Source organism: Corapipo altera, unplaced genomic scaffold, assembly GCF_003945725.1.
Source record: "Corapipo altera isolate COAL_440 unplaced genomic scaffold, ASM394572v1 56, whole genome shotgun sequence".
Taxonomy (NCBI): Eukaryota; Metazoa; Chordata; class Aves; order Passeriformes; family Pipridae; genus Corapipo; species Corapipo altera.
The window spans coordinates 4,208,191-4,233,054 of NW_020884896.1; the positions used below are offsets into that span (position 1 = coordinate 4,208,191).

Consider the following 24,864-nt stretch of genomic DNA (forward strand, 5'->3'; position numbering starts at 1 on the left):
AAGAAAAGCTCTGAATACTTCTAACAAGAATAATGACACAGCAGACCTCTATTTTCTACAACTTATAGAAGTAAGAAAAGCAGAAAGCCCCTACATTGAGTTAACTGCTTGCTCTTCATGCTAACATCAACAATGCAAATATAGGCACACCTCCCTTAATCAGTCCTTTCAAAAAAAGGACTTCTGGTTTATAATGCTGGTAATGAGAGTCATTTTCCCCCACATATTACCACACTGCCAGTAATCAGGAAAATAAAAGTTTTAATGTTTCTCTTCAGCTGACTTTCATGACTATCTAACGAATGGAAGTTACAAGCCTGATATGAACTAACCTTTGTGATAGTGGAAAAATATGCAAGTGCTGATTAATATAGTTTACCATAACTAGATTGAAATGTTGCAAATAATCAGAGATCAGAGACCGTACAGAAGGATTATTAAATTGCAAACTAATAATAAAAAAGCACTATTCTATTGTTTAAATATGAATGTTGGAGACAGGACCAGAGGAATGACTGACCAGGTATTTTTCAATAGCTGTATAATATGTGAATCCTTGTGTTCTGTTGTTCAGTTCTTATTAGTGACTGGAGAGCCCTAATGATTATTTTCTACTAAACTATGCACAGTGACTGCACTGTGAATGTGCACAACTTTCATTTTCTCTTTTATTTCTATTTTCTATTTTATTACAATAGCACATTTAGTTTGATTAATTTGTATATTTAGGACTGAAACGTTGTTATTAAAAACCGAAATATAATAAGTAAGGTTTTATCCAGCTTCTCTTAACTTACATCAGTGGTAGCAGTTATTTTAATTTAGGTATTTATAGAAGTTAACGGAGCAATTGCTGAGGTATTTTGACAGGGTTTGTATTGCACATGTTTAAATAACAGAAAAACTTTGCTGAATAAAAAGATTCTATGGCAAATCTACAATATAAAGAACTTCTGGCTCAATGTGTACTATGTACCACTTTTTTCCAATTATCTAATCTAGTTGTTTTCTAATTATCTATCTAGCTGTTACAGAGATGGTCTCCAAGGAGTCTGTCTAATGATCATTCATTGAATTTCTGTAATTTGAAGGAAAATAATTAGTGCTTTCACAACAAAAACATCAATGATGCAAAAGCAAACAGGTGAATACTAAGTAGATGAATTGAAGGCTGCTTGGTTAATGCTGTACATAACACAGGTGCAGTATTTTGACTGCTTTTCCAATTTTGCAGCAAAGATTTCAATGCAAACTGAAGAATTTACTACACCTTTGAAGTCTAAAAGTCTTACCTCCACATTGCTTTTCTGGCTGAATGGTTCTAAGATCATGGAAAAAACAAAAGAACAAAGCTCCCCAAAAGGGAACTGAGGAAATATGTAAAGGGTGAAATTTACGATATTTTTTATTGATCATTAGAATTTTGATCTCTGACAATTGCACATAATTTAATGTTATAAATTGTATTTAATTTTTTATTTTCTTTATTAGGGAAATATACTTTGCATATGGCTTCTACCTCTCAAATTCTCCCAGAACATCTGGAAATAATACTTCCTATCTATTGAAGTCCTTCCCATGAAATCCTGGGAAGGTGTATTACCAGAATACAGCCACAACCACTTTTTCCCATTATGCTACACATGCATATTATGAATTATGACTTCTCGTAACACTGTGGCCACAAGTCATTCTTTACATAAAATTTCTGGAGCAGTATCAGTAGGTTACACTCTTAACTATTTTGTTAGAAGATTGTACTATGCTTTTCAAAGACTTAGTAAATCAGAATGGCATCCTATTTTCCTAAAAATTGTTTTAAAAAACCTTGTTAAACAATGATTAACTTTTTTGACAGACCATTATCTGGTAAATTAGACAGCTAATAAAAACCTCCTCCCTTTTTCACAATGATGTGTGTTACTTGTCAAAAAAACTAAGTTGCATCTCCATTACTCCAAGCTTACCATAGATTTATCAGGGGTAAAAATGGACCCATCCTCTTGAGGCAAGATATGTCCCTTGTGTTCTAGCCATTTTTATCTCTGTATCAATCTGTTTTCAATTCACTTGACAAAATCATCTTTCTCTATTTTACATGCATTATTGCAGTGCCTGTACAATTTTGAAAGCATGCATACATTTCTGATTAGAATGATAATAAAGATATTGCTGTGTTCAGAGGTAATTTGATTATTTTTCAAAGTTACAGGTCATTTTTTGTAATACCTGACCCTGTACCTTTTCAACATTTTAGTAACATTTTCAATGTTATACCGACCTTTATCAATGTCTTAGAGTGGGCTACCTGTGTAATGGAACTCCTGACATGAATTTGTCCCTAACCATGTGAATTAGTTTTTCATTGTATTTAACTAAAAAAAAAAATAGAAGAATAGTATTAATACTAAGTATGATGCTTCCCTAATTCCTGTCCTTTGTAAACTGAGATCAGGGACAGTGCAACATATTCTGTCACCTGAGAAACCTTTGCTGGCTTCTTCGAAGTCGAAGAAAAACATTGAAATGTTCAGTCAATAAATTTTTCACAAAGACTTGGCCAAACTTGTTCGCTTAGAGCTTCATCGTGTAGGTGCATAAGCTGCCATTATCATTGCTGTGACAAATGTAATTTGGAATACTTGTAAGAAATCTTATCTAAAGTGAGGAATAAAAGCATCACCATCAATGTTCATAAAGGTTTAAAATTTTAGTTACATTGGGATGAAGATTCACAGAGAATATTCAGTTAACAGCGATAACTGATGGATATAAGTTTTTCTGAGTTACACTGTATTGGAGAGTAGTTGTAAAGAGCAGTGATTACAGGAAACTACTGTGTCTAAGTACCAAAACTTTGAGCTTCAGTAAATGTGAGGTTAGGTGTGACATTTGGAGTTACGACAGCTGCCTTACTTTGCTTTTTGGAGGGACCTACCTGTTCTCAGCTGCTTTAGTTGGGGAGCTCAGGGAATTGGTGAGGTGACACGAAGAGTCCTCTGCAGAGATTTACACAGAGGCAACTATGTATTACCTTGTTGGTGTTGCTCTCATCCCTGAGTAAGAGCTTTTACTCAGTTGAGTCTTCATATTCCTAAATGTTTTTCTAGTAATGACATATTTTTTATTTTGACTGTGGGCTAAGTAAACATCCAATACAAGAAAAAAGCCGAACTGCCTTCTTTTTCTCCAGCAGACATCTTTTTAAATTTACCAAAACCAATCATGATATACAGTCTGCCTACTAATTTGTATAGTATTATATGTGTATTTATATTTTGCTAAGAGCATTGCAGGAAGACTATTCAAAAAACTAAAATTTACTGAAACAATTCAGTAAAAGTTTTATTATTTATCATGTCTGAAATTCCCACTCGGGTTTTTTTAGATTTTAATTGAAAAATGTCACATTCAAAATAATTTTAACTTCAGGCAATCATAAGTATAACTTTCATAGCTGCTGAAAATATAAATCTTCTACCAAACTTCAGTTTCTATTACCAAAAATACCAGGAAAAGCCCTTATAACATAGACCACTCAAACCCTTCTCCACATAAGGGAGCCTTTATTTGATAATAAACCACCAATTTCTTGAAAATTTCTGCACTGCAGAAGTGTAACTGTGTATTCAGCCTTTACTCAGACCACCTCTCTATAGTGAGTTTTTCAGTTTGTTACAGAATGGCAATCAACTTTTCTGCAGAGCCTAAGCAGAAGCATCACAAGCAGCCCCACAGGGTAGGATATGCTTGACAGCTTTTTTTGCCAAGAGAAGAAAAAGGAAAAAATAGCCCCAAAGTGCTAAATATCAGCTGAAGTGATAAGCAGTGCATTAGCACATGATTGGAAAAAGAAAAAAATTACCTGATTAGTTTCTAATTTATTGCCTTCCTCTAGAGAACACAGAATCAATGGAAAAATAAATCCTAAAACAAGGGACATAAAGAACTTCACAGTAAACGAAAGAGAAATAAAAACGTCACTGAAGAAATTAAAAAATTATTGAAAGAAAGTAGGTGAAAACAGATCTGATTATCTTAATTTGTATTTATTCTTCAAGATTTGCTCAATGAATAAGCAATTCCTCATGGTCAAGTCTTTAAAAGGTCTGACTTAAGTTCTAAGGAATTCTTACGCAAGGTTAAAAAAAATCCCAGACATAGTAATCTTTTTTTTAAAGACTAATTCTTCAAAACATCGTAAGTAGTAGTGTTTAATAAAGCAAGAGGAAGGCATTGTGACAATGTCAGAGCATGTGAATTTCACAGAGTAGCTGATCTCGAAACAAATTTTAGCTCATTCATAGAGGATTCTTCTCTTATTACGGATTCCTGTGTATCTAATGCTCTGGGAAGTCAATTAGAAAACAATGGCCTGTCCATCCTATGGCAATAACCACTGAACCAGGATTTTCTACTGTAATGTTCCTGTACTTAGCCATGGACTGGATAACAGGTACAGCTGTGATGGATTCACTACTTTAACTCTCTTCCTATTCTACAAGTCTCACAGCATGCTGGAATACAAAAAATTTCAAGAAGTTTGTCTGAATAGAATTAGACGTGATGAACCTGAAAATGGAGACATTTCTTTCAAACAATATGAGATTTATGTGTCTTTAGAAAACACAGTCACATAGCCAGCAAAACTTTCTGTGATTAGGCAGGAAGTAGCAGGATTTATTCCAACAGTCTAACTGAATCAGCTCTAAGCATTTTTCTTGTTGCTTAAGGGTTATAATGTGCTTGTACTACAAAATAAGTACTTATGAGCCAATACCATAGGAAAATACAACCAGATATAAGATGACAAAAGCAGCTGGCTGTCTTGACATGCTCTGTCAGCAGATTTATGAAAATTTTATGTTCTCAAGGCTCCTTACTGAGAAGTTTTCCTTCTTTCAGCTTCATTCAAGACTTACACACTTATTTACTCTATGGAGATAAAATTAGAGGAATTAAAATGCATTTTTATTAAATTTTAGCCTATGCTTTCCCTGGGTTGGCTGCATGACCCTGTTACGTGACATAACTCCGGTAAATTTATATTTACTGCATTTTCATTTTGTTGCCATTTACAGGTCATAGAAAAACCAACCTCAGAATAATTTCTTCTATCCTTTTGCTGTATTTTTTTTATTTTAAATTTATTTTTATTTAAAGGAGCAAGGTACTGTAAATTAATTACTAAGACAGCTACCATTATGCAACAGTATGAAACTGTTAATGACATCTTAAAGATCTTATGGTCAAGCAAATCACTCTGAGCACGTGTTTACGCTCTAAAGCCTTTCCAGTGATTTCTGACCACTGTGTTTTGCAAATGTCCATTTCAGGTGTTACGTAGCTTTTAGAGTTATAGGGATGCCATGAGATAAAAAGTATACGACACTTTTCAGCATGTAGTTCAACAGTGAAAATTACCTATCTTACTTCTTATTGGGATAATGAGAGGTCAGCCAGTCCTCCTGCATGGCTTAACAGAAAAGAACACTTGACCAGAATGCAATAAAAAGGTGAAATGGAGAAATAGGGAGAGGAAAAATATGTTTTCAAGACTGATTAAGCAAGAAAGACAAAGTTTTTCTACATGGCAAAAGTATAGAATGAGCCTCTGACACCCCACAGAAAAATTTTTGGGAAAATCTGGAGAGCGCACATGTATTAAGAATCTATGCAAGTGATGATCAAGAAAAGTTATTAAAGTCTTAATTTAAAGTAAATTAATAAACTGTACTTAAACATTTCTGTTGATATCTTTCTTCATAACTAAGTGGCCTTTATTCAATTTAGCTGAATTCATTTATAAATTAATTCAATTCAGCTGAACTGAGTCAAAACTACTTTGATGTTGGGTAAGGTACCTACTTTGAGTTTCACTTAAACACTTTCAAAATTCATTCAGATTAATTTTCCTCAGTGTCTCCATGAAGACAAAACCCTTAAACTTTTTACAAAGAGAACTGAAGAAATGATGCATGGAGTGCCACTAGAAACTATTAGTTCTAAAACAGCATCTTCAGCAGCTCAGAACTTACTACTTTTTAACACGTTTTTAGGCATTATTTCAAATTTGATGCATTATTTCAATATATACATATTGAAATCCATAGAGGAGATAGGCTTGTGCTCTTTCAAACCCTTTGAACTATTAAGTAAAATGGAGTTGGTACCGCTATTTCTTTGCAAATCAGCATGGTATGCTTTCACACCAGCACAAAAGAACATACTAGCAAAGCTAATGACACAAGAGGAGTTCTAGTCCTAGAAGTTTTCCTACACTTTTTTCTTCTTCACAGTTACATGAAGAGATCACCATAGCTGTATGTGAAATCTGTAGCTTGTTCCTTTCTTGCACTCATGATGTTTAATTTAGTGTCCTAAAGTTTTGAACCTTACTCCAGTACTTGTTCACTGAGCTGAATAAACATCTCCTCCCTGACTTCTCAGGTTATATAACAACTTCACATGACACATCTGCACATTTTGCCTACAAAGGTATATTTAATTTTTTTGATTCTCCTACCATTTTCCAGTTGCAGAAGACCCATTTAATTTTAAAGGAAGTTTATTCTCATATCCTAATAATTATTACTTCCATTATTTGGAATGAAATACAAGGTAAACCAATTTTACTGTTGTACCACTTTCAAAGATACTGAGAAATCAGCAAATACATGGTAGCTCTTATTGACTGCATAAAAATTCCTGGAAACTGAAGGCCTATTGGAAAGAAAATCATGCATCATCTTGATACCTTATTCTTCCTAGTGGTAACAGTGTTTTAGAAGAAGCAGGATTGCCAGGGCACATCTACTACTCAAGCAACTGGTACTAGCATAAAGCTGAACAAATACATTATCATATATCAAGAATGAGCAGACAACTAGAAACAACTGGTTACCAGTTCATGCTTACAGTGTTTCAACATGTACTGAATTATCTTACTTTCACTGATGATTTAAGTTTGGCCTAGATTAAAGTATCCCTGAGCCTAATGCTAAGTGAAAAAGATAACCTTTTAGTGCTTTTCAAATGAAGATACAAAGTAATGTCCTAGTCACTTTATGTTAACCTTTTTCTTTTTAGGTAAGTGCTAACAAACAGGGTACTTCCAGGGAAACACAGATTGTTAGTTAAAAGAAACACAGATTTCAGTGAAGTGATTTCACTGGGATTATACAATGGTAATTAGGCCCAAATAGTACAGCTGTAGGTTTTCTGAGTATTTATTGCAGATCAGTAGATTTTAACATTCACTGCCAGTTTTCAACTATGTCTAGAGTGATGTTCTACACTTAACTGAATTCCCAAAAAACAAAACTCTGAGAAGCACTGTACCAACAGGTGTCCAGTGAGTCTGATCCTCTTTGCAAGTTCCTTACAGAAACTCTAGCAAATTGCACTGTGGAAGAAAACAATGCTGAAGCTTGACTATGCTATTTGATTTGTTATTTGACATCATTAAAACAAACTCTAAGGGTAAGATGTATTTGAATACACTACATACATATTCTCCTGTTAGATATTTACTTAGTACAGACTTCACTTAAATCAGACATGAAATTTCTGAAAAGGAAGGATTAAAATATAGATGCCGAATCAATCAAGTACAATGAAAGTCCACAGAGACTGAAAAACCATAGTTCTGGTGAACAGGAGCTATTAAAACAGGAATACATATTTAATCCTATTTTACGTGGCAATTAAGAATGTACACATTTAAATGATCAGTACCACTTAAATAGTATATTTGATATTCTGTGGCATTTCTGTAGATGACTGCTATCATCAGAAGTGCAGCAATAAAGGCTGAAGAAACACAACATAGCTGTAAATAACTCTTCAGTTCAATGACTTTGATAATTATATGCAACTTTGCTAGACTATATTTAGTAAGACTTTTGAATCTGTTAAGACACTTTACACAGTACTGATCAAAGAGAGCTTATGAAATACAGGAGGCTTTCTGTAATATAATGTCACAGAAAAGTGATCTTTTTCTTTAAGTGTCAAGTCCTAAGCTTATTCTTTTTCTTTTAAGAGTAGCAGCATATGCTGGTCAGTGAAGCATACACTACACAGCTGTTACATCTACTGTATGACCTGTACATACCAAATTAGTCATTGTGTTTTTCAATTCTGGTTCATCAGAGTTTTGGTCTGAGGGGTTTTAACCTAAATTTAGGAAAAGAATACAATTCAGTGTTATCTTGTTTATCCATAATTCATAGTCTCCAGCCTGTTTTGATCTAAAACAATTGGCCAACTTTTTTTTCTCCCTCTTTTTTTCTTCTTAGCAGGATGTATGAAAAAAATTCTAGCACAAGGATTAATGGCAGAAAACCTCCAGGACTGCAGTTTGATACTGAACGAATACGTATTTCCATGCATACAGAGAGGAAGTTAACAGACTTTTCAACAATCATCATCACTCCTCAGGTTTGTACATTTCCATTCTTGTTACATTAAGAAAAAAGAGTGATTTCTACATACAAGAACAAATATAATAAGATTTAGTGAATAAATAAACCCAAGTGTGGTATTCTAAGACCTAAAACATCAAGTCTTAAAAGTTCAGATATTTTTTTCCAAAAAAAGGAACCAATTTAATGTATTGACAATCTTCATGTATTGTCTGGATACAGTCTGTTGCTGAGGAAATCCATAAGGCACACAAAGGTGCATGCAAGAGAAATGTACAACCACACTTGCATTTCTCTACATATTGGTCTCCCAAAGCTTCTAGCCTATTTAACTCCTACCAGAGGTAAGAAACAAGTCTAAACTGAGTTTTAGACTGACCCTTGCGGCTTTTCTTGTATTCCTAAATTCAACACTTTTCACTAGCATTTGAAACAACATTAGATTCAAGTTTCTTCCTGAAGGACTGAATATTTCTAGCCATTTTAAGTACAATTGCAATTTATGATTAGTATTTTTTTAAATTACTTTTTAGTCACTCATTGATACTAATAGAAGAAAGTGGTACAAGGCCTGGATGAACAGTCATTTAAACCCTTCTGGTTTTCTCAAGTTCTTTAAGGAAATGTCTGTGTTTCATCCTGAAGTTGTCTCAGAAACAAAGGAAAGTTGTCTATGAGTTTCATTCACTAAAAAGAGATTGTGAAGCAAATTAACTTCACTTAGAATGGCTGTCTCTGTATGAAGTCAAACAATTAATATCTACATAAAATTCCTTTCTCTGTAAAGCAGAGCTTAAGTGCTTCATTAAAAACTAATCTGGCATTAAAACCACTGATGATTTGCAAACTCAATTAACACCAGTAAGTTCCTTCGCTGACAATTTGGGAGTACAATAACAATAATTTATAATAATGAATTTATTCTTATGTAGTACTATGGAATTTTGAAAATGGAATTTTTATAACTCACAGTCAGGAACTTATGGTATGATCCCATATGCACTCTCCAGGTCTGAATGTATTATGTTCAATTACAATTTAACTAATTTATAAGCTTTCCTAGATATATATTACGCCAACCATACATTAATCAATAATGCAGAAAGAGTTCCCAGCATAAAGACAAATCACTAAATCCTTCAACTCAAGAAAGAAACGTTAGAGATTTCTACTAGTATCTACTTTTTTTGGAAGTAACAAAGAAACCAAGGTTGCATCCCTTCTCCCACCTAAGACCACCAAAATCACAGAAACAGCACTCTGCCCAATGAAATAATTTCTTCATAAACAGCAAACAACAAGGCAATATTGGCAGTAATATTTTAACTCAAATTTCACTTCCTGTGTCACAGAGACAGCTCTGAACCATACTACTCTTTTCACAAATCAACTCACTGGTATAGTCATCTCTTCAAAAGTCCCTTTAAAAGAGGTATTCCACATCATTGCACCCCTAGGTCCACCCTGTGCCTTTAACATAGAGGTAACATACCCAGTTCCCGGACTGAAAACTTGTATTCCATTGCTGACTTCCACTACATATTCAGTAATGACTACCTCTATCTGGCTATATATAGTCTCTGGAAAACTCCTACAATATAACAATTACAGCATCCTAACTACCACACAGCAAATCACACAGATTAATTCCTCTACACCCACAAAACCAAAAACCACTCACAAATCTTTGATATGTGACCTCATACGCTGCTGCATTTTCCTTAAGAGGAGTTCCAGCCAACATGGTCACTTTCATAAGGAAAAAGACTCCACATTTCAGTGAACACCTTTATGTTGTTTGCAGGGTTTGAATCCTACAAAGGAACCTCCTCATCCCTGTGCTGTTGGCCATTTCCTCTGATTATCACATACAGCTGGAAAGTCAGGAAACAATTAGAGTTTCTAGGTGAAGAATCCACATTCAGAAAAAAAATCCAGCCATATCATCTAATAATCAAAGCAATCTATTTAGTGAACTCTTTGTCATCATCAGTGGTCCAACAAAAGCCAAGAAACCAACACTGAAAAGAAAAAAATAAAGAAAAAGTAAACACTTCTAAACACACTTCTACAGTTACTAAAATTATCAATTTAGAAATTGGAAATGCCTTCTGTAACAACAAAAATAGGTATCAATGAATTATCTAAGCAACCATGTGGTGAACAGATTTTGAGAAACAAAATGTAATTATTTATTGGATGTTGATGCATATTCTGTTAGATGGCATCAATCATCCTCTGAGGAAATAAAATAAACATCAGAAAGAAGAGTTTAGAAAAGAGTAGTTAAAAATATTTAACTTACACAGAGTTCTATAAAAATGTAAAAAATTTATCATTTATGCAGTAAGAAAATTATGAGTATTTTATTTTATATAGTGAGAAAATTGGGGTTGAAGTCCTCAGAAGTCAAAGCAGAACTGGGACTTGCTCTTGTACTCAGTATTGTACTTGTTCATTAATACCTTTGTACCATTAAATTAACTTAAAATATGTTCCCACAACTAACATACTGTGTTAATAATTGTTACAGTGTCAATGAGTTTTTGTTACGTGATTTATCTTAATTAGTGTACAAACTATTATTTAACAGCAGAATGCACATGAAGGAGTCTGATAGTTTATAAGAAGGAAACTAATCTTATAATGCCCTTTGGGAAATCCCAAAGAGAACTTTCCTGTAACAAGAGCAATGGTGCTGAAAATCAGTCTTTTACCCAACCATTGTGGATTACAGAGTGACAGCACATCTCTCAGATATATATTGACAGCACATGTAAAATCAATGTGCTTCATGTGTTCAGGAACAGAAGCTTGTTTCACAAGAAAGCAAATGTGAGTCCAAATAACAGAATTTATATCAAATACAAGTTTCTAACTCTCACAGTCTTTTTGTCCTTATATTTATTCTCTTCAAGCTATTCAGAATTCTTTTCACTCCTTCAGACATACAAGTCTGGACTTCTAACTATACCTAACATTAAAGGAGTATGACTAAATGGCTAAACAACTTTAACTTTTAAACATAATACATGTTCCTAGAACATCAATGAAATTCAGAAAGCACTTCCATATGACTGATGTTATTTGCAGAATAAGCTTTATATATGATAAAAGAGAAGTGGAAAAGGACATGATAAAAAACCCAAAAGGACAGGAGCTTGTAATTACACATTTTAAAGTTCATTCTAAGCACCTATGAAACAGAAAAAAGTGATAAATTTTTCCTACCTTCCTACATACATTAATTTTTATGTGTTAAAGCATATGATAAACAAATACAAGAATTGTAGAAAACCTTCTGTATACCTAATATAATTGACATTTGTCACACATGCATTAATAGCATTTTGGCACTGTTTCATTTTCTCAATGTTTAGAAAGATCTGTAACTGCAGGATTGCCATCCACATTATAAAAGACCATGGAAACACGTGCAGAGAAAAATAAACAGCAGGTATATTGAACATAGAATACCAAAGTGCAAATTATGAAGGTGTCATAGTAGGCATAAAAATATAAATTCATTGTTTGAGAAGGAGTAGTAGTAAGAGGTATCAATATAAAAATGTGTGATTTGAGCATTCTGGAAAGAGAGGGGCAGTTTGTCTTGTCTGGTTTTCAATTTGAAATTAAACTCTCTAATTAACTGAACGACAGACATTTCAGCTTTTTCCATAGGTAATACTCAGTGTACAACCTAAATCCACCTGCAAGCAAATTAATGCCTGCACAGAAAATACTAGTTTATGTATCATACTGCTAGATGTTTTTACTTATTTTAAATTTTATGTTAAAACAAGGGTTCCATGGCTGCAATAAGAGAGATACCAATACCTACTTTTTTGATACCTCTTAGATAAAAAGTTAAATGCAAATTTATAATGAATGTAATTATTTAGAATATTGAATAAATAGATACTGTATGTCTCGATAGATTCTAAATCACAATAAAAACCAGCAGAGGACTAAGTTAAGACTACATTTTAAAGATTTTTTTAAAAAGTAGAATAAATGTAGAAGTATGAAGGTAAAATACAATAAACTTTAAAATGCCTACATCACATAAGATATCCCTTTGTGACAGTACCCACAACCTACTCATGGAGAAAGGAGAAACAGTCCTAGACTAGCTACTGTAAAATCAATTCATCAAATTTACACCCAAGCAAACTTTCCTGTATGTTCCCAGAGAAAATTTTCAAATTAATATCATTATCCAAGAGAAGAAGAGCAAAATGCTTTGGCCACTAAGACACATAAAGAAAAGAAAAGAGAACAGAGAAAAATGGGCAAAACATTTTTCCCAAAGGAAAGGGAACAAGGCAAATTCTGATGTGTAACATGAAATGTCTTGACCTGAATTTTTAATCTGGACGTGTTTGCAAAATATTTTACAAATATGTCAAGATTAAACAAAAATATTTTGAAACAAAATAGGCTTTGATATTATATATTTCAGCATTGAGCCTAGTGTCTCACTGTAATATGCCATACATATGAAACTGAGAAACTAATTTTTTGTTTGCTTGGTAGTGTTTTCTTTATTGTAGGCTTTCTGCAGTTGTAAAAATTACACAATTAGAACAAAAATTATAATCTTGTACTATTCTGTATGATACAGACATACTGGAAGTTCATCGTATTTGATGAGGAAAGTGGTGCAATACTCTCTATGAAGCAATGTGTGCTGGGAAATTAGAAGCAGTCATGATGAAAATGATGATGCCAACATAATTCATGCTACATTTATGATGCCTATCAACCTACTAGTTATTACACAGTAGGAAAAAAACCCCAAAATTACCCTAACGTTATACTGTGACACACTGTAGTATAACAGTATTTTGTTGACTATGTTGGATGGTATTTTCTTATTATGATGTATGTGGTTATGGAATATTTCAATGTGAATCTTCTCAATAGGAGACTGAAAAACATTTGTGTAATTTTTTAGTGTAGAATGGAATGAAAGAAGATCTGGAGTGGGGAACACTTAGTATGATAAACTGAACCAGAAAAATCAAAATGAGTCATCTTCAGTGCAAGCTGCAGGAAGTATATTAATTTGTATTACATTGTCCACAAATTCTGTACATTATTTGAATTCTAAATTTCCATAGCTGATCTTTATGTATTGAAAAAATTCTGTACACATGCATCCTGAACACGGAAAAATGTATCTTAAAATGGATAAACAACTCAATGAAATTAGTAACAATAATTTTTCCCTTCACAATTCCTCTTTGGGTTTTTAATTCTGTGCTTTACCCTACCCTCTTCTCACTTGGTGGAAATCTTTGCATGAGGTTGTTTTCAGCACTCCTGGTAATTTTACCTATGCATTTACCATTATGTATACATTATATCTACATTCTGACAATTAAAATTTATTTTATGCAAGATAAAACCTTTTCTTGCATTGATTGTGTATTTTCCAGTATGTATCTGAGACAAGAACATTTCTAAAATGTGGTATAAGTAAGTAATCACAGGATTTTGTCAAAGCGCTTTAGAATTTGTTTTTGTGGTTAGCATCTCTGGTACCAATTTAACTTTTAACATTTTATCACTTGGACATCACCTGTAATACAACCTGACAAATCAAAAGGTCAGTCTGGCTCAGGGCACAGAAGAAATAAATAGAATTGAAGAGTTAAATGGAATGTATGGAGACTATTGTGAGGAATTCAAATTTCAGAAGTCAGGGATTACATAAGAAATATATATTACTGAAATTTCAAATCTTCACTTCCAATTAATTTGTGCGTCAGGAGAATAAAGAGGAATAGACTTTTCATTTGATAAGCATTCTCAATGAAGCTGAAACTGTAAATTATGCTAATAAAATACGTTCTTTAAAGTCGAAGCACAAATACTGAATCTACAGTTCCCTATAAACCACACATTTCATTACCATAGTACACGAAGTTTAAAGGTTCATTCTATGTTGAAGCAATTTTACTGAGTCAGAAGAAGGGTTACAAGTGATTACCTTTGAACACTGGAGATATTCTGCAGGATCAGGCTGGAACAGAGATTAAGTTCAAAGTATGCTTCAGGTCTGGTATCAAATGGGAACCGGGCACTGGATTCATACTGCATGGCACTAAAATTTCATAAGCTATTCTCACATTGGCTGAGTTCAAATGTTACAACAGCCTTGTTGATGTGTTATTGTCATATCCCTATTGCAATATTCTTAGACCACAGACAGTTCATGGGACAGAACTGTGCCTCAGGAGCACAGATTCCTGTGATGGGATCTCAGTCTGGAGTCCCACACTGGGAAGATCCCCTTAAGCCTACTTTACCAGAGAAGAAAGCAACCACTTTGTCAAAATATATGCTACTGAATCAAAAACTCAGAATATGTATCTAAGCCTTTTCCCCCCCATCCAGTAGGGTACAGTCAGGCAGCAAAAGCCTCCTACCAACAGCATAAATGGGATCTAAGAGAAAGCATTTGGGTCTAAATCCTACCAGACACAACTTCTGTCTGCAATAGTCATAAACGATTCTCTTCAGACTTGCAATTAGTTACAGAGTCAGAACTAGATATAAAGATAAAAATTTGTGTATCAAACTGCAATAATAATTTGCTTTAGGGTCTGAAAACACTGCAAATTAGTCTATAAAAGATCTACCACATATTTGAACCACAAGGAGATATAAACATATTTTAACAGTTGTCTCCTGAATATCCCTGAATGGTGGACCTCTTTCAGTGCTTTTTAAATTATTTAATTTTCAAAGTCTATTTTTTTAAAACTGGTTTTTACTCATTGATTTAAATTTTGATATTTCTTAACCTTTTTGGGGCTTTTATCCCATAATAACCAGATAAGGCTAAGTTATGTACCGGAAACCACTGACTAAATTAGTATCAATTTCCTACCATTGTCAGGAAATATCATTATGAGTAAACTACAAAGCTTTGATTGTACTAACAAGATAGTTTATGCTCATCTATTTCAGCTTTCTGCCATCAACTGACCACAGTTTGCTCCATGAGTATTCACTTTTTTAACTGATTAGTGCAATTTGTTAACAACAGACAACATAACCTATTGTTTATGTTTAGTGTGCAGATGATACGTTTAAAGAGGGCTACACTATTTAGCACAAAAATATATAAACATTCTCTTTTAATAAGCTTCTTAAGCAATTTTTCACATTTTTATTAGAAGTAAACTAAATTTGTGATTACCATTTGTACTTACTGATTTTAATTAGGTTTTTTTTTCCCTTCTTCATCATTAATAGTATACTAAATAGAGGAATATTATAAGAATAAGGTCAGCATCTAAGATGAAGTTCCAAAGATCACATACAATAAAAGAAGCAATTCTGACCTCCATCACAAATTCTCTATTTTCCTAAACTTTGCATAGCACAGTCAAGAAAGTTTACTGTTTTGTCTCCGCTGAGCAAATATAGAAATAATTTTACTAGTGGATGATGATGATAAAGAATCCCATTTTCTGTTATCAGTTGCAATTCTATATATCACAGCATTAAAGAGTGAAAAAATGTAACTAAATTCAGAATGAATTAAAGGAGTGCTTAGCCTAAAAGTTTCAGAGAACAACAATGAATGAAAATTTGCTTTACAGGATTAAGTTAAAGGAATATATTCAGTCTGTTTATTCGGATACCACATTTAAAACCTGCGTGTACCTTAGTGTTAAAATATAAATCCATGTAATTAACATTTAGCTGAATCTATAATCTCCTGTACTGTGCTGTTACAACAGTTACAAATTCATATACAGGTGATAACTAGTGACCCACCTAATAAAGTCACTTCTGTCAGAATATATATCACATACTTCAAAAATTGCTTTGCATGGTAACAAGCTTACTTTCTCCTAGCTTCTTTCTTTATATGATCAGTAGCATTTCCCTTTTGTACATGGTTTAAAGTCAGGTAGGTTCAAAGCACACAAGGAAAGATTTTACTGAGATCATTAAACTGTGACATTCTGACAATATTTTAGAAAGGCTTCAAATAAATGTTCGAACTCACTCTGCATATTTGACACGTGTATACTAATAGAAGAGGTGAGAAATTTGTACTTATGGTAGGATTCTTTATAACAGGAGAGATTCACCAGTGCTGGACCATCCAAGCATAAAGAGACTAATTTACTAAAAATGTTGGTACTCAGTTTCTGGAGTACAAGATATATTGGTAGAGCCCATAAAGAAAGCTTTCCAATTCAGGTAGTCTCATGTATATTTCTATGTCAATAATACCACCACAAATGCTGCAGTGTTCCAGTGTTGCTTCTTGTAGAAATATTTTAACTTGTAGATCCCTGACATTTGTTTTTCATCTTATGGATGGCAAACTTGCTTCTTTTCAGAGACAATCTCTTTTCAGAATTCCTCTTTCATATAGATAGATATGTTAGCAGTGCCCACAGAAAAAAAATGAACTCCATTGAAGGAAACAAATTTCACCTATTTTCCATTATTAAGACGACCCCTTTTAGGAGAAGTCCCTGAGAATGCAAACTACCATATCACCGACTGCATAGCCCAGACAAATAAAAATGCACCAAAGGGAAAATAACTTCAATCAAAAGACTTTCAAATTCCATAAACTAGTATGGAAAAAGCATTATTTTTTCATAGTAAATATTTCAAGAAATAAGCCTATTAAAATGAGATTCAGCTCAAGGATAACAAAAATTCAACACTGTAATACTTAAATTTAATAACATGCTCGGCCAAATACAAAATTCCATTTCCTGCAAGATCAAAATTTAATTGTTCCACTTCATTATTTGATAACAACAGTGCATTTTATTAAGAGGCTTATTTATTATTTTCTTCAGCTACCACTCAAAAAGTCAAACATAACACTCCCTCAGTATAAAGTCCAGATGATAGTGTAATATTATTTAGTGAAAGTAAATGTTATTTCCCTAAAAAATACATCTTTGCAATATAAAATCCCCTGAGAGTGTCTCACTAAAACAAATATTTCCACATTAATTTAAAGAGGTTGCTTACACATAGCACATAAAAAAGTTTGCAGAACTAGACCAGAGATAGAAACAAGGTAAGTACTCATTTCTATTCACATTAGCACAACAAAATATACTGCACCCAATACACCAGTTTAAGACCACTTACATGTTGAAAGTATTAACCACTTTACAATGTTAACAACACATAAAATGCGCATTTTACAAATCAGCATTCTGCCTAAAGGTACTAATGAAAACATGCTAAAGTAGACAACTTATACTCACAGTCGTACCGACTTACCCTGGTAGAAGAATTCACCAAAGAACCATTCACATTGCCAGTGTTGCACTTGAAATTCAAATATAGATCAGGATTGTGATTTGCTTCCCATCTTCCCATCTCAGGCATCTCTGACTTGTCAGAACTTGCAGATACTTTTTGGAAGGCAGTGCAAGTCATTCCCGTGAAACTAGATGGCTTGATCATAAAGGCTTCCAGAGCAATATTACGAGATACCTGTGAACACATTGAGAACAGTTATGTCACAAAGTCATTAACCATAAATGCATTATTCTACATGCATTGTGTATCTACTGCATATACTTTATAATGGATTGTGCACGTATAGACTTCTATATAAATTCACAGGGTGAAAAAGAAAACAGGATTTATTTAAAAATAGGATACAGAATTGTACAACAGCATAGTGCTCAAATCTTCCTTCCATAGGACTGTATCACTTTATATCAGTTATATTAGTTACTATTTTATCAGTTTTGCAATTGTGTCATTATTAGCTTCAATGGAATCTGGAATTAAAGTAATACAGTTATAAAAAGAACTAGCAACAGCAGGCATAAGAATTATTTAAAAAATGAACAAGGATGTGCTTTCTACCCCAGAATGAAACAGAAACCTTCTTAGCTATTTAGTAGTTGAATATTTTTTTTAGTAGATCATATTCCATTATGATATTGAACATGACTATGTGGTTCAAGGCAACACCATGTACAGGTAGGTTTGTGGCCTACCCTTTGGCAAGGTGAAGTGTCTACATGGAGGTTGTAGCAGAGTGCAGATATGCATCTCTATCCTTAAACTAGTATTTTCATTTCGTCACAGGCCTGTGCATGAGATAAACAGCTCATATTATAATCAGGTTGACTAGCTTAGACTGGTACCACACCAATAGGACTATACGGTTTCTGCTTCCAGGCACAGATTGTTTAGTGATCTGTGAGTGTATGCATTTTACATACTGACTGCAATGTAAAGATACCTGAGTTAAGCCACAAATGAGCAACTTTAGCAGCAGGGAAAGTGTACCAATGGAGCAGATTCCCATTATTGTACTTGCTTCTGTTGTGCAAGCTAGCAGTACAGAAGTACTGTAAATCTACTTAGTAAAAACAGGTGTGAATCCTTCAGAATTCAGGGCATTTTGCTGACAAGAAATTACTTCACTGAAGAAAATGGCATTAATTCATGCTAATAAATGAATCTAAAGAAAATGCTTTGCATGAAAAAATCAGAGCAGGATAATGGGTAGCCTAACTGTGTAAAAACCACAGTACCAGAACAAATTAAATTTTAGCATGAGATACAGTGCATGACTTGCCAGTATTCTTTTGAACTTATCAAATGGTTTTTCAATATACCTTCTTCAGTCACTGGTGATTCTGCATAGTTCCAAAATGAAAGTAATGAAGTCTCATTAAGCATTTTACTTTTTGTCAAAATTACACAAAATTCAGAAGCTTACAATATATTTTAATACTTTTTTACATATAAGTAAGATACTGCTACTTATAAAGTAGAAGTACCCTAAAGATTCTTTTCAGTTGTTTCTAAATTCCTAAAACCTCCTTTTTTTATATGAAATTTCCACCTCTTCTGTCCTTGCTTGATGGTGATTTATTTTTTATACTTGAATAAAAATGTCAAAGATCAGTAAGAATCAAACACCTTTTGTGTTTGATTGTTGAAAAGTCTGAAAAAATCTGAAATTAGGTTTCCCTCTGTAAGTTTTTGTATCATCTGTAGATAGCCTTTCAAGGAGTTACAAATTGTACTCCTTGTAGAATACTATAATCAAGCTCCATGGCTCAGTTAAAGCTCCCGTGGTTAACAGGTTTTCTTTAATCTTGGGAAAACCGATTTAATTATTCATAGCTTCATGTTTTCTTTTATACAATGGGCATAACACTACATTGGTGGGGTAGTGGTGAACAGAATGATTGCTAGATAATGCTGTATAAGGATACAAGTGATTTCACAACAGTGAACTCTATTTCTTAAATTTTCAATATTAAATTCTTTAATTATTTGGGGTTTTCCACTCCCAAAATTTACTTGTAAAGGCCTTATAATGTCTAAACAGTGTGGACAAGCCATTGTCAGCACCTAGAAACAGATGGGCAAAATGCAAGGTAAACTAGTGTTCATTATCTAGAATTGCAAAATGAGCTACAAAAGGGATACAGATGAACCCAGAACAAAATTATCCATGGAAACAAGCCACAGTTAATCCTGTCTCTAAGCAGTACAGATGCAGAAAATGATAATTTGTTGTCCGTTTCTTAAACCTCTGATAAAGGCACCACTCAGCAGAAGAACCAAAGGGGATTGTTACCTGGGTATGCTGAGAGTAGCGCTGAAGGCTGCAAATGCTGAGAGCACAAAGAGCTATGTTGTCTAAAATACTCTGATAGTCTCACTGGGTGGAGAGTGAAATGAAAGCTCTTCAGGGGCTGGGTTTTAAAACTATTGCACGTGTCTGACAGAAGCCTTGAGGTAAGTTTTGCCATCATTTGTTGTTATCAAAAGGAAAGCTTCCTTTTCAAACTGCACATCTAACGTGTATACACAGAAATAAAACAAAAGGAGGAGCAAAAAAGCGCCTCAGAACAACACTGAAAAGAAATTCATTTGGGTGTGCTAGCCATACAGACCCAACCTAAGAGCACTTGGTTGCCCAGGGCACCCCTGGCTTCTCTGGCTGCACCCAGGGGCTCTGCTCTGGAGGGGGCTTCCATTTGCTTCCTTCTGGTCCAGTGCCAAGCTGAAGCTACTCCAAAGCCTCAGCTGAGCTCCATGAGGGCTGACTCCAGCCCTGTTGTCCTCCACTGACCTGGGGCCATCCTCATCACCACCACCTGGCCTGGTGACCACCAGGATGCAGCTGGGTCTGGTCACCATCACTGGGCCTGTCCCTCACCCTGACCTACAGCCTGGTGTCCCCACCTGGCCTCACCACAGCTGAGGACCTGAGCACTCCGGGGCCGGAGCTCCTCAGGCAGCAAAACAATGTCTTCTTTGTTTTATCGCTGTATGATTATTACATGAAACATTAAACATATAATATTTTTATATATTTATGTGAAATTGTCTAGTACTGCAAAGCTGCTAGTGGTCACTCTTCCTGCAGAGTGTTTTGTATGCCATTAGACAGCAAGGGAAACTTAAGAAGATCTAAACAAAGTTCTCCATCCTGGTATATTTCTGACCTTGAAATCAGTCATTCCCCAGCCTCCTGGAACTGGAAAAACATTTTTGTCATCCCAAAATCGATGCAGGAGTAACAGTCATGGCTCCCAAGTAGCTTTTCAATGCTGGAACACAGTCATGTACATGAGACATGGCACTTAGGGACATGGTTTAGTGGTGGACCTGGCAGTACTGAGTTAATGGTGGGATTCAATGATCTTAAAAGTCTTTTCCAATCTAAACGATGCTATGCAACAACAGCTGACACAGCTTATAGAGTTGCTCTTTTTTTTGGAAACTGTACTATAAGCCACTGCCTACCTAAGCTTGGGGGTTTTATTTGCTGTTTCCTAAAATAAAGAAAGTAGATGCAATTTCTGTGAGACAGTTTGCTGGCTTGCCTCCCGAAGGAACAGACGTGTTTGGTATTGAATGAGATGACACCAGAAATACTCCACAGCTTTGTTTATTTACAAATTGCACTCAAGAGTAAACTAATTCTCCTACAGAAAACCATAAGAAGCAAAAAACCAAAGCATGGCCAAACAGTTATTGACACAGGTCTACGTTTGAGTACACAGAATTACTGTTTTCAGTAATGTCAACAGCTTCCTGAAGCACTGACAAAAAAAAAAAAAAGGTGGCCTTTGTCACTTGACATTTAAAAGAAATTTAAGCATAAAACAACAGAGCCCTCCTAGCTATCACAGTGAAAAATACTTCTAGAAGGGACATTAATGTCTCTGCGTATTTAATATACTTTTAGCAAATTTGATTCTTTTATATAAATGTAAATTAAATAAAAACCTTCCTACAGAAAACAGTCCAATATATTTTTGTCTTTGTCTGAAAGACTGCTTTTCTGGAAACATACAGTGAAGGAACTAAGGCTATTATGTTATTTGGCTCACTCAGTAATTCAGCTCAGCTTATAATTCCTTTTTTTTTCTTTTACTTTTATACATTATTGCTGTAATTGAAATGGTACCTGAACTCACTTTTTAATAGTATTTTCGTGTAAATGCAGTGGACAACTGAGAAAAGAATAGAGGTTGTTTAAAATCCAGCAAGCAGAATCAAGCAAGCAAACTAACCCAAGGAGAGATAAGGCTTTAAAGTATTTATCTAAAATTCTAAAAGGGTAAGTTTAAAGCTTTTGATTTAGATGTATTTCTACTAATTAGATGTTGAAACTGGCAAAAAGACAGTGTCTCAGTGTACAAATGTCAATCCCTCAGTATCCAAGTGGCAGATTTGTGTAGATGGAGGCCAAGGAATTAAAAAAAATATTTCAAACAGCTACAGTTTGCTTCTAAAAAACTAAAACTAACCCCAAATCAGTAATGTTCATCACATGATAGACCTATTTTGATAACCCTCTAAATGCTTTAAGCAAGAATTGTCTAGAATCCTCTCGTAAAGGCATATTAAAATCTCCAGGCAACAAGGGATCCTGTTGTCTTTACTTAAAAATTTCACTCCTCACTCACTCAACTTGGACCTTTCAAAATAAACCAATATACTGTAGTGGCAATAAAAATAGAAACTGAGTGAATAGTAAGGACACTAGAAAGTTATGTGAACACTCTACTGTAACAATAAATAAAATTGATCAAATCAAGAAAACCATTTTTTAATACTATCTGTGATACTTTAAAAAATCCTTTGGTCTTCCAAATAGAATTCAAGAGAAAAAAAATCTTATGCAAAGTTTTGTAATTTTATGAAATACCTTAGATATAACTTGAATGTTACTTGTCAATATTTGACTTGCAATGTGTTCCACACATCGTACAATCCTGGTGCAGGCTTTGTCTTCCTTTTGAGCCATCCACAACACATGGTCATCAACCAACATTATATTGCTGGCAATTTCAATAAGAGCATCTCCAACCTGGAAGAGAAAAAAACCCCAAACCCAAAAATGGTATTGTCTGTAAAACTTCCAGAATAAGAAAAGAGTAGATAAGAGTACAAATGAAAGCAGACACCTTATTTCTCTTGGTAACCATCATTCAAAGACAGTTTTGATTTTATAAAGAAAATTAAATGGACCAAAATAGAAAAACCAAGAAAAGAAAGTACAACTCACATCAAGGAAAAGCTTATTAATTCACAACTTTAAAGCCTGTTTTCTAGATACACCAGACAAATTGAGTCTCTCATCAGGCAATAAACAGAATGCCAGAATTATCACCCTCTTTCTTAAACTAATTAAAATTGGCCATGCACTTCTACAGAACTGCTTCATATTTAATCAAAAAATGTTGAGGGGGAAGTAAGGGGGAGAAAAAAAAGAAGGAAAGGATATTTGAAAGACATCTTTGTTACAGACATAGTGCGGTAAATTTGAGACATGGCTTAGGTGCTGATGCAAACTTAGACCATCTCCTTAGCCATAGGTTTGGAAGTTTTAATTCATGCTTGTGTTAACCCAGAAGGATAGATCTTTGTTTTGCCAGAAGACGTGTTGCAGATTCTGGTATATGTTTGAAATTTTATTAGTAGAAAGAATAAAAATCACTGAGAATATTTTCTGGTAATTATTTCAAACTTAAATAAACTTTTTAAAATTCAAACACTTCATCTGAATAAAATTTCAAAAATTAACATGACCACATTACCACTATTTTTGAAGGCAAAGATATACAGTGTTGTAATAAATAAACCTGAATAAAATGGTATATAGAAGAGAAAAAATGACTGAGATAAATATTGCTAAAGAAAAGTTCAAGGAGCTAAGAAGTCACACTAACAGAAACAGAAAAATAAGGCAAATATACAGATAATTCAGTGCAAAGGAAAAAGAAGTTTACAAATGGTGAAAAAAGTTTAAGAAATGGCTGGAATTATGAAGTTAGTTCTGTTTTCCATAAAAAATAAATAAATTTCGCATGTATTGCAAAGGACACCAAAATAATGAGACTGTATGTGAAATTTTATGTGACTGTTCCTGGAATATTTAATCTATTTTTGAGAACATAATTACTAGATAATTCTAGATGGCTTTTGACAATGTGACAGAGTTACTGATACAATGAATAATAACGAATCACATTAAGAGACTGGAGTGATTTCTGAAAAACTATTGAAGCATACACCAAGTTTCTAAGAAGAAACTTTCTGAGGACAGAACAATAGTCTATAAATACAAAAAAGGAGAAAAATAAGAAAAGGAAGTAATTCATATTATAATTAAATGCATTAAAGGCATGCAATGAAAAAATACAAAAATTTGGGCTAATATGTGTGTATTGTCCTGACAAAAAGTTGTAGTGTGTTGCAAGTACGTCCCCAGTGCAGCTGCTGAAGCTCGTGTTTGAGAGGTGAACCACCAGACGGGACAAAGTACCATCAGCTTGTATAAAAATGAACAATCCCTTGCTGAATGGGAGGCACTCCCCAGAGCTGATGTACAGAAACTATACTAGTTTACCTAATTTTTTTTTTAAATTATTTTGATAAATTGCATTTTAATTGATTTCTAATGGTTTTATATTCCTGTATTTTCAGCTGTCTTGTATTAAATGAAGTTCAGTCTGATTTATAATTACAAGTGTAGCCTCAGGCATGAAACTATTGACACTTAAACTTCACATGTAATTTTGCACCTTGTGAGTGAGAGTTCAGAAATGGGTGTTAGTAGAGAGCTCAATGAATGAGGATCCTACTCAGTGAACTTGAGAGGGAGAAAACGAGTGTAAATTTAAAAATAGAAGAAGGAAACAAGAGAGAAATTAGGAGAAATGCTTTGAATTAAGAAAATAATAAGAGATTACTAAATAAGATATATAAAGATAAGTGATGGAGATGTTTTGATACCAAAGATCAGAAACTGAAATCTACTTGAAAGGTGGAAGAAATCAGAAGAGTAGAGATGGTGCTCAACTTTAATTTTAAAGATAATGCAGCAACTGCTAGAAATATAAAGCGACTTTATGGCAAATCCAAACGCTTATTTTGAATTTTAAAT

The 24,864-nt window shown here is 33.9% G+C and overlaps 1 protein-coding gene and 1 long non-coding RNA gene across 4 annotated transcripts in view; one reads left to right on the plus strand and one right to left on the minus strand.

Annotated features, from left to right (window-relative positions):
• Positions 1 to 13,824, plus strand: part of LOC113949487 — an 18,709-nt gene extending 4,885 nt beyond the window's left edge. Inside the window, exons 2-4 of one of the 3 annotated variants that reach the window (XR_003528455.1) lie at positions 1,235 to 1,386; positions 8,301 to 8,442; positions 13,353 to 13,824. This is a non-coding gene — a long non-coding RNA (uncharacterized LOC113949487). The remainder of the gene's footprint in view (positions 1 to 1,234; positions 1,387 to 8,300; positions 8,443 to 13,352) is intronic. The other 2 variants (XR_003528456.1, XR_003528454.1) reach the window with 2 other exon arrangements.
• Positions 1 to 24,864, minus strand: part of ADGRA1 (adhesion G protein-coupled receptor A1) — a 266,278-nt gene that overhangs the window by 96,665 nt on the left and 144,749 nt on the right. Inside the window, exons 11-12 of the mRNA XM_027648135.1 lie at positions 22,624 to 22,785; positions 17,706 to 17,921 (exon numbers count right to left, since the gene is read on the minus strand). Of these exons, the coding sequence (XP_027503936.1) occupies positions 17,706 to 17,921; positions 22,624 to 22,785 (378 nt within the window). The remainder of the gene's footprint in view (positions 1 to 17,705; positions 17,922 to 22,623; positions 22,786 to 24,864) is intronic.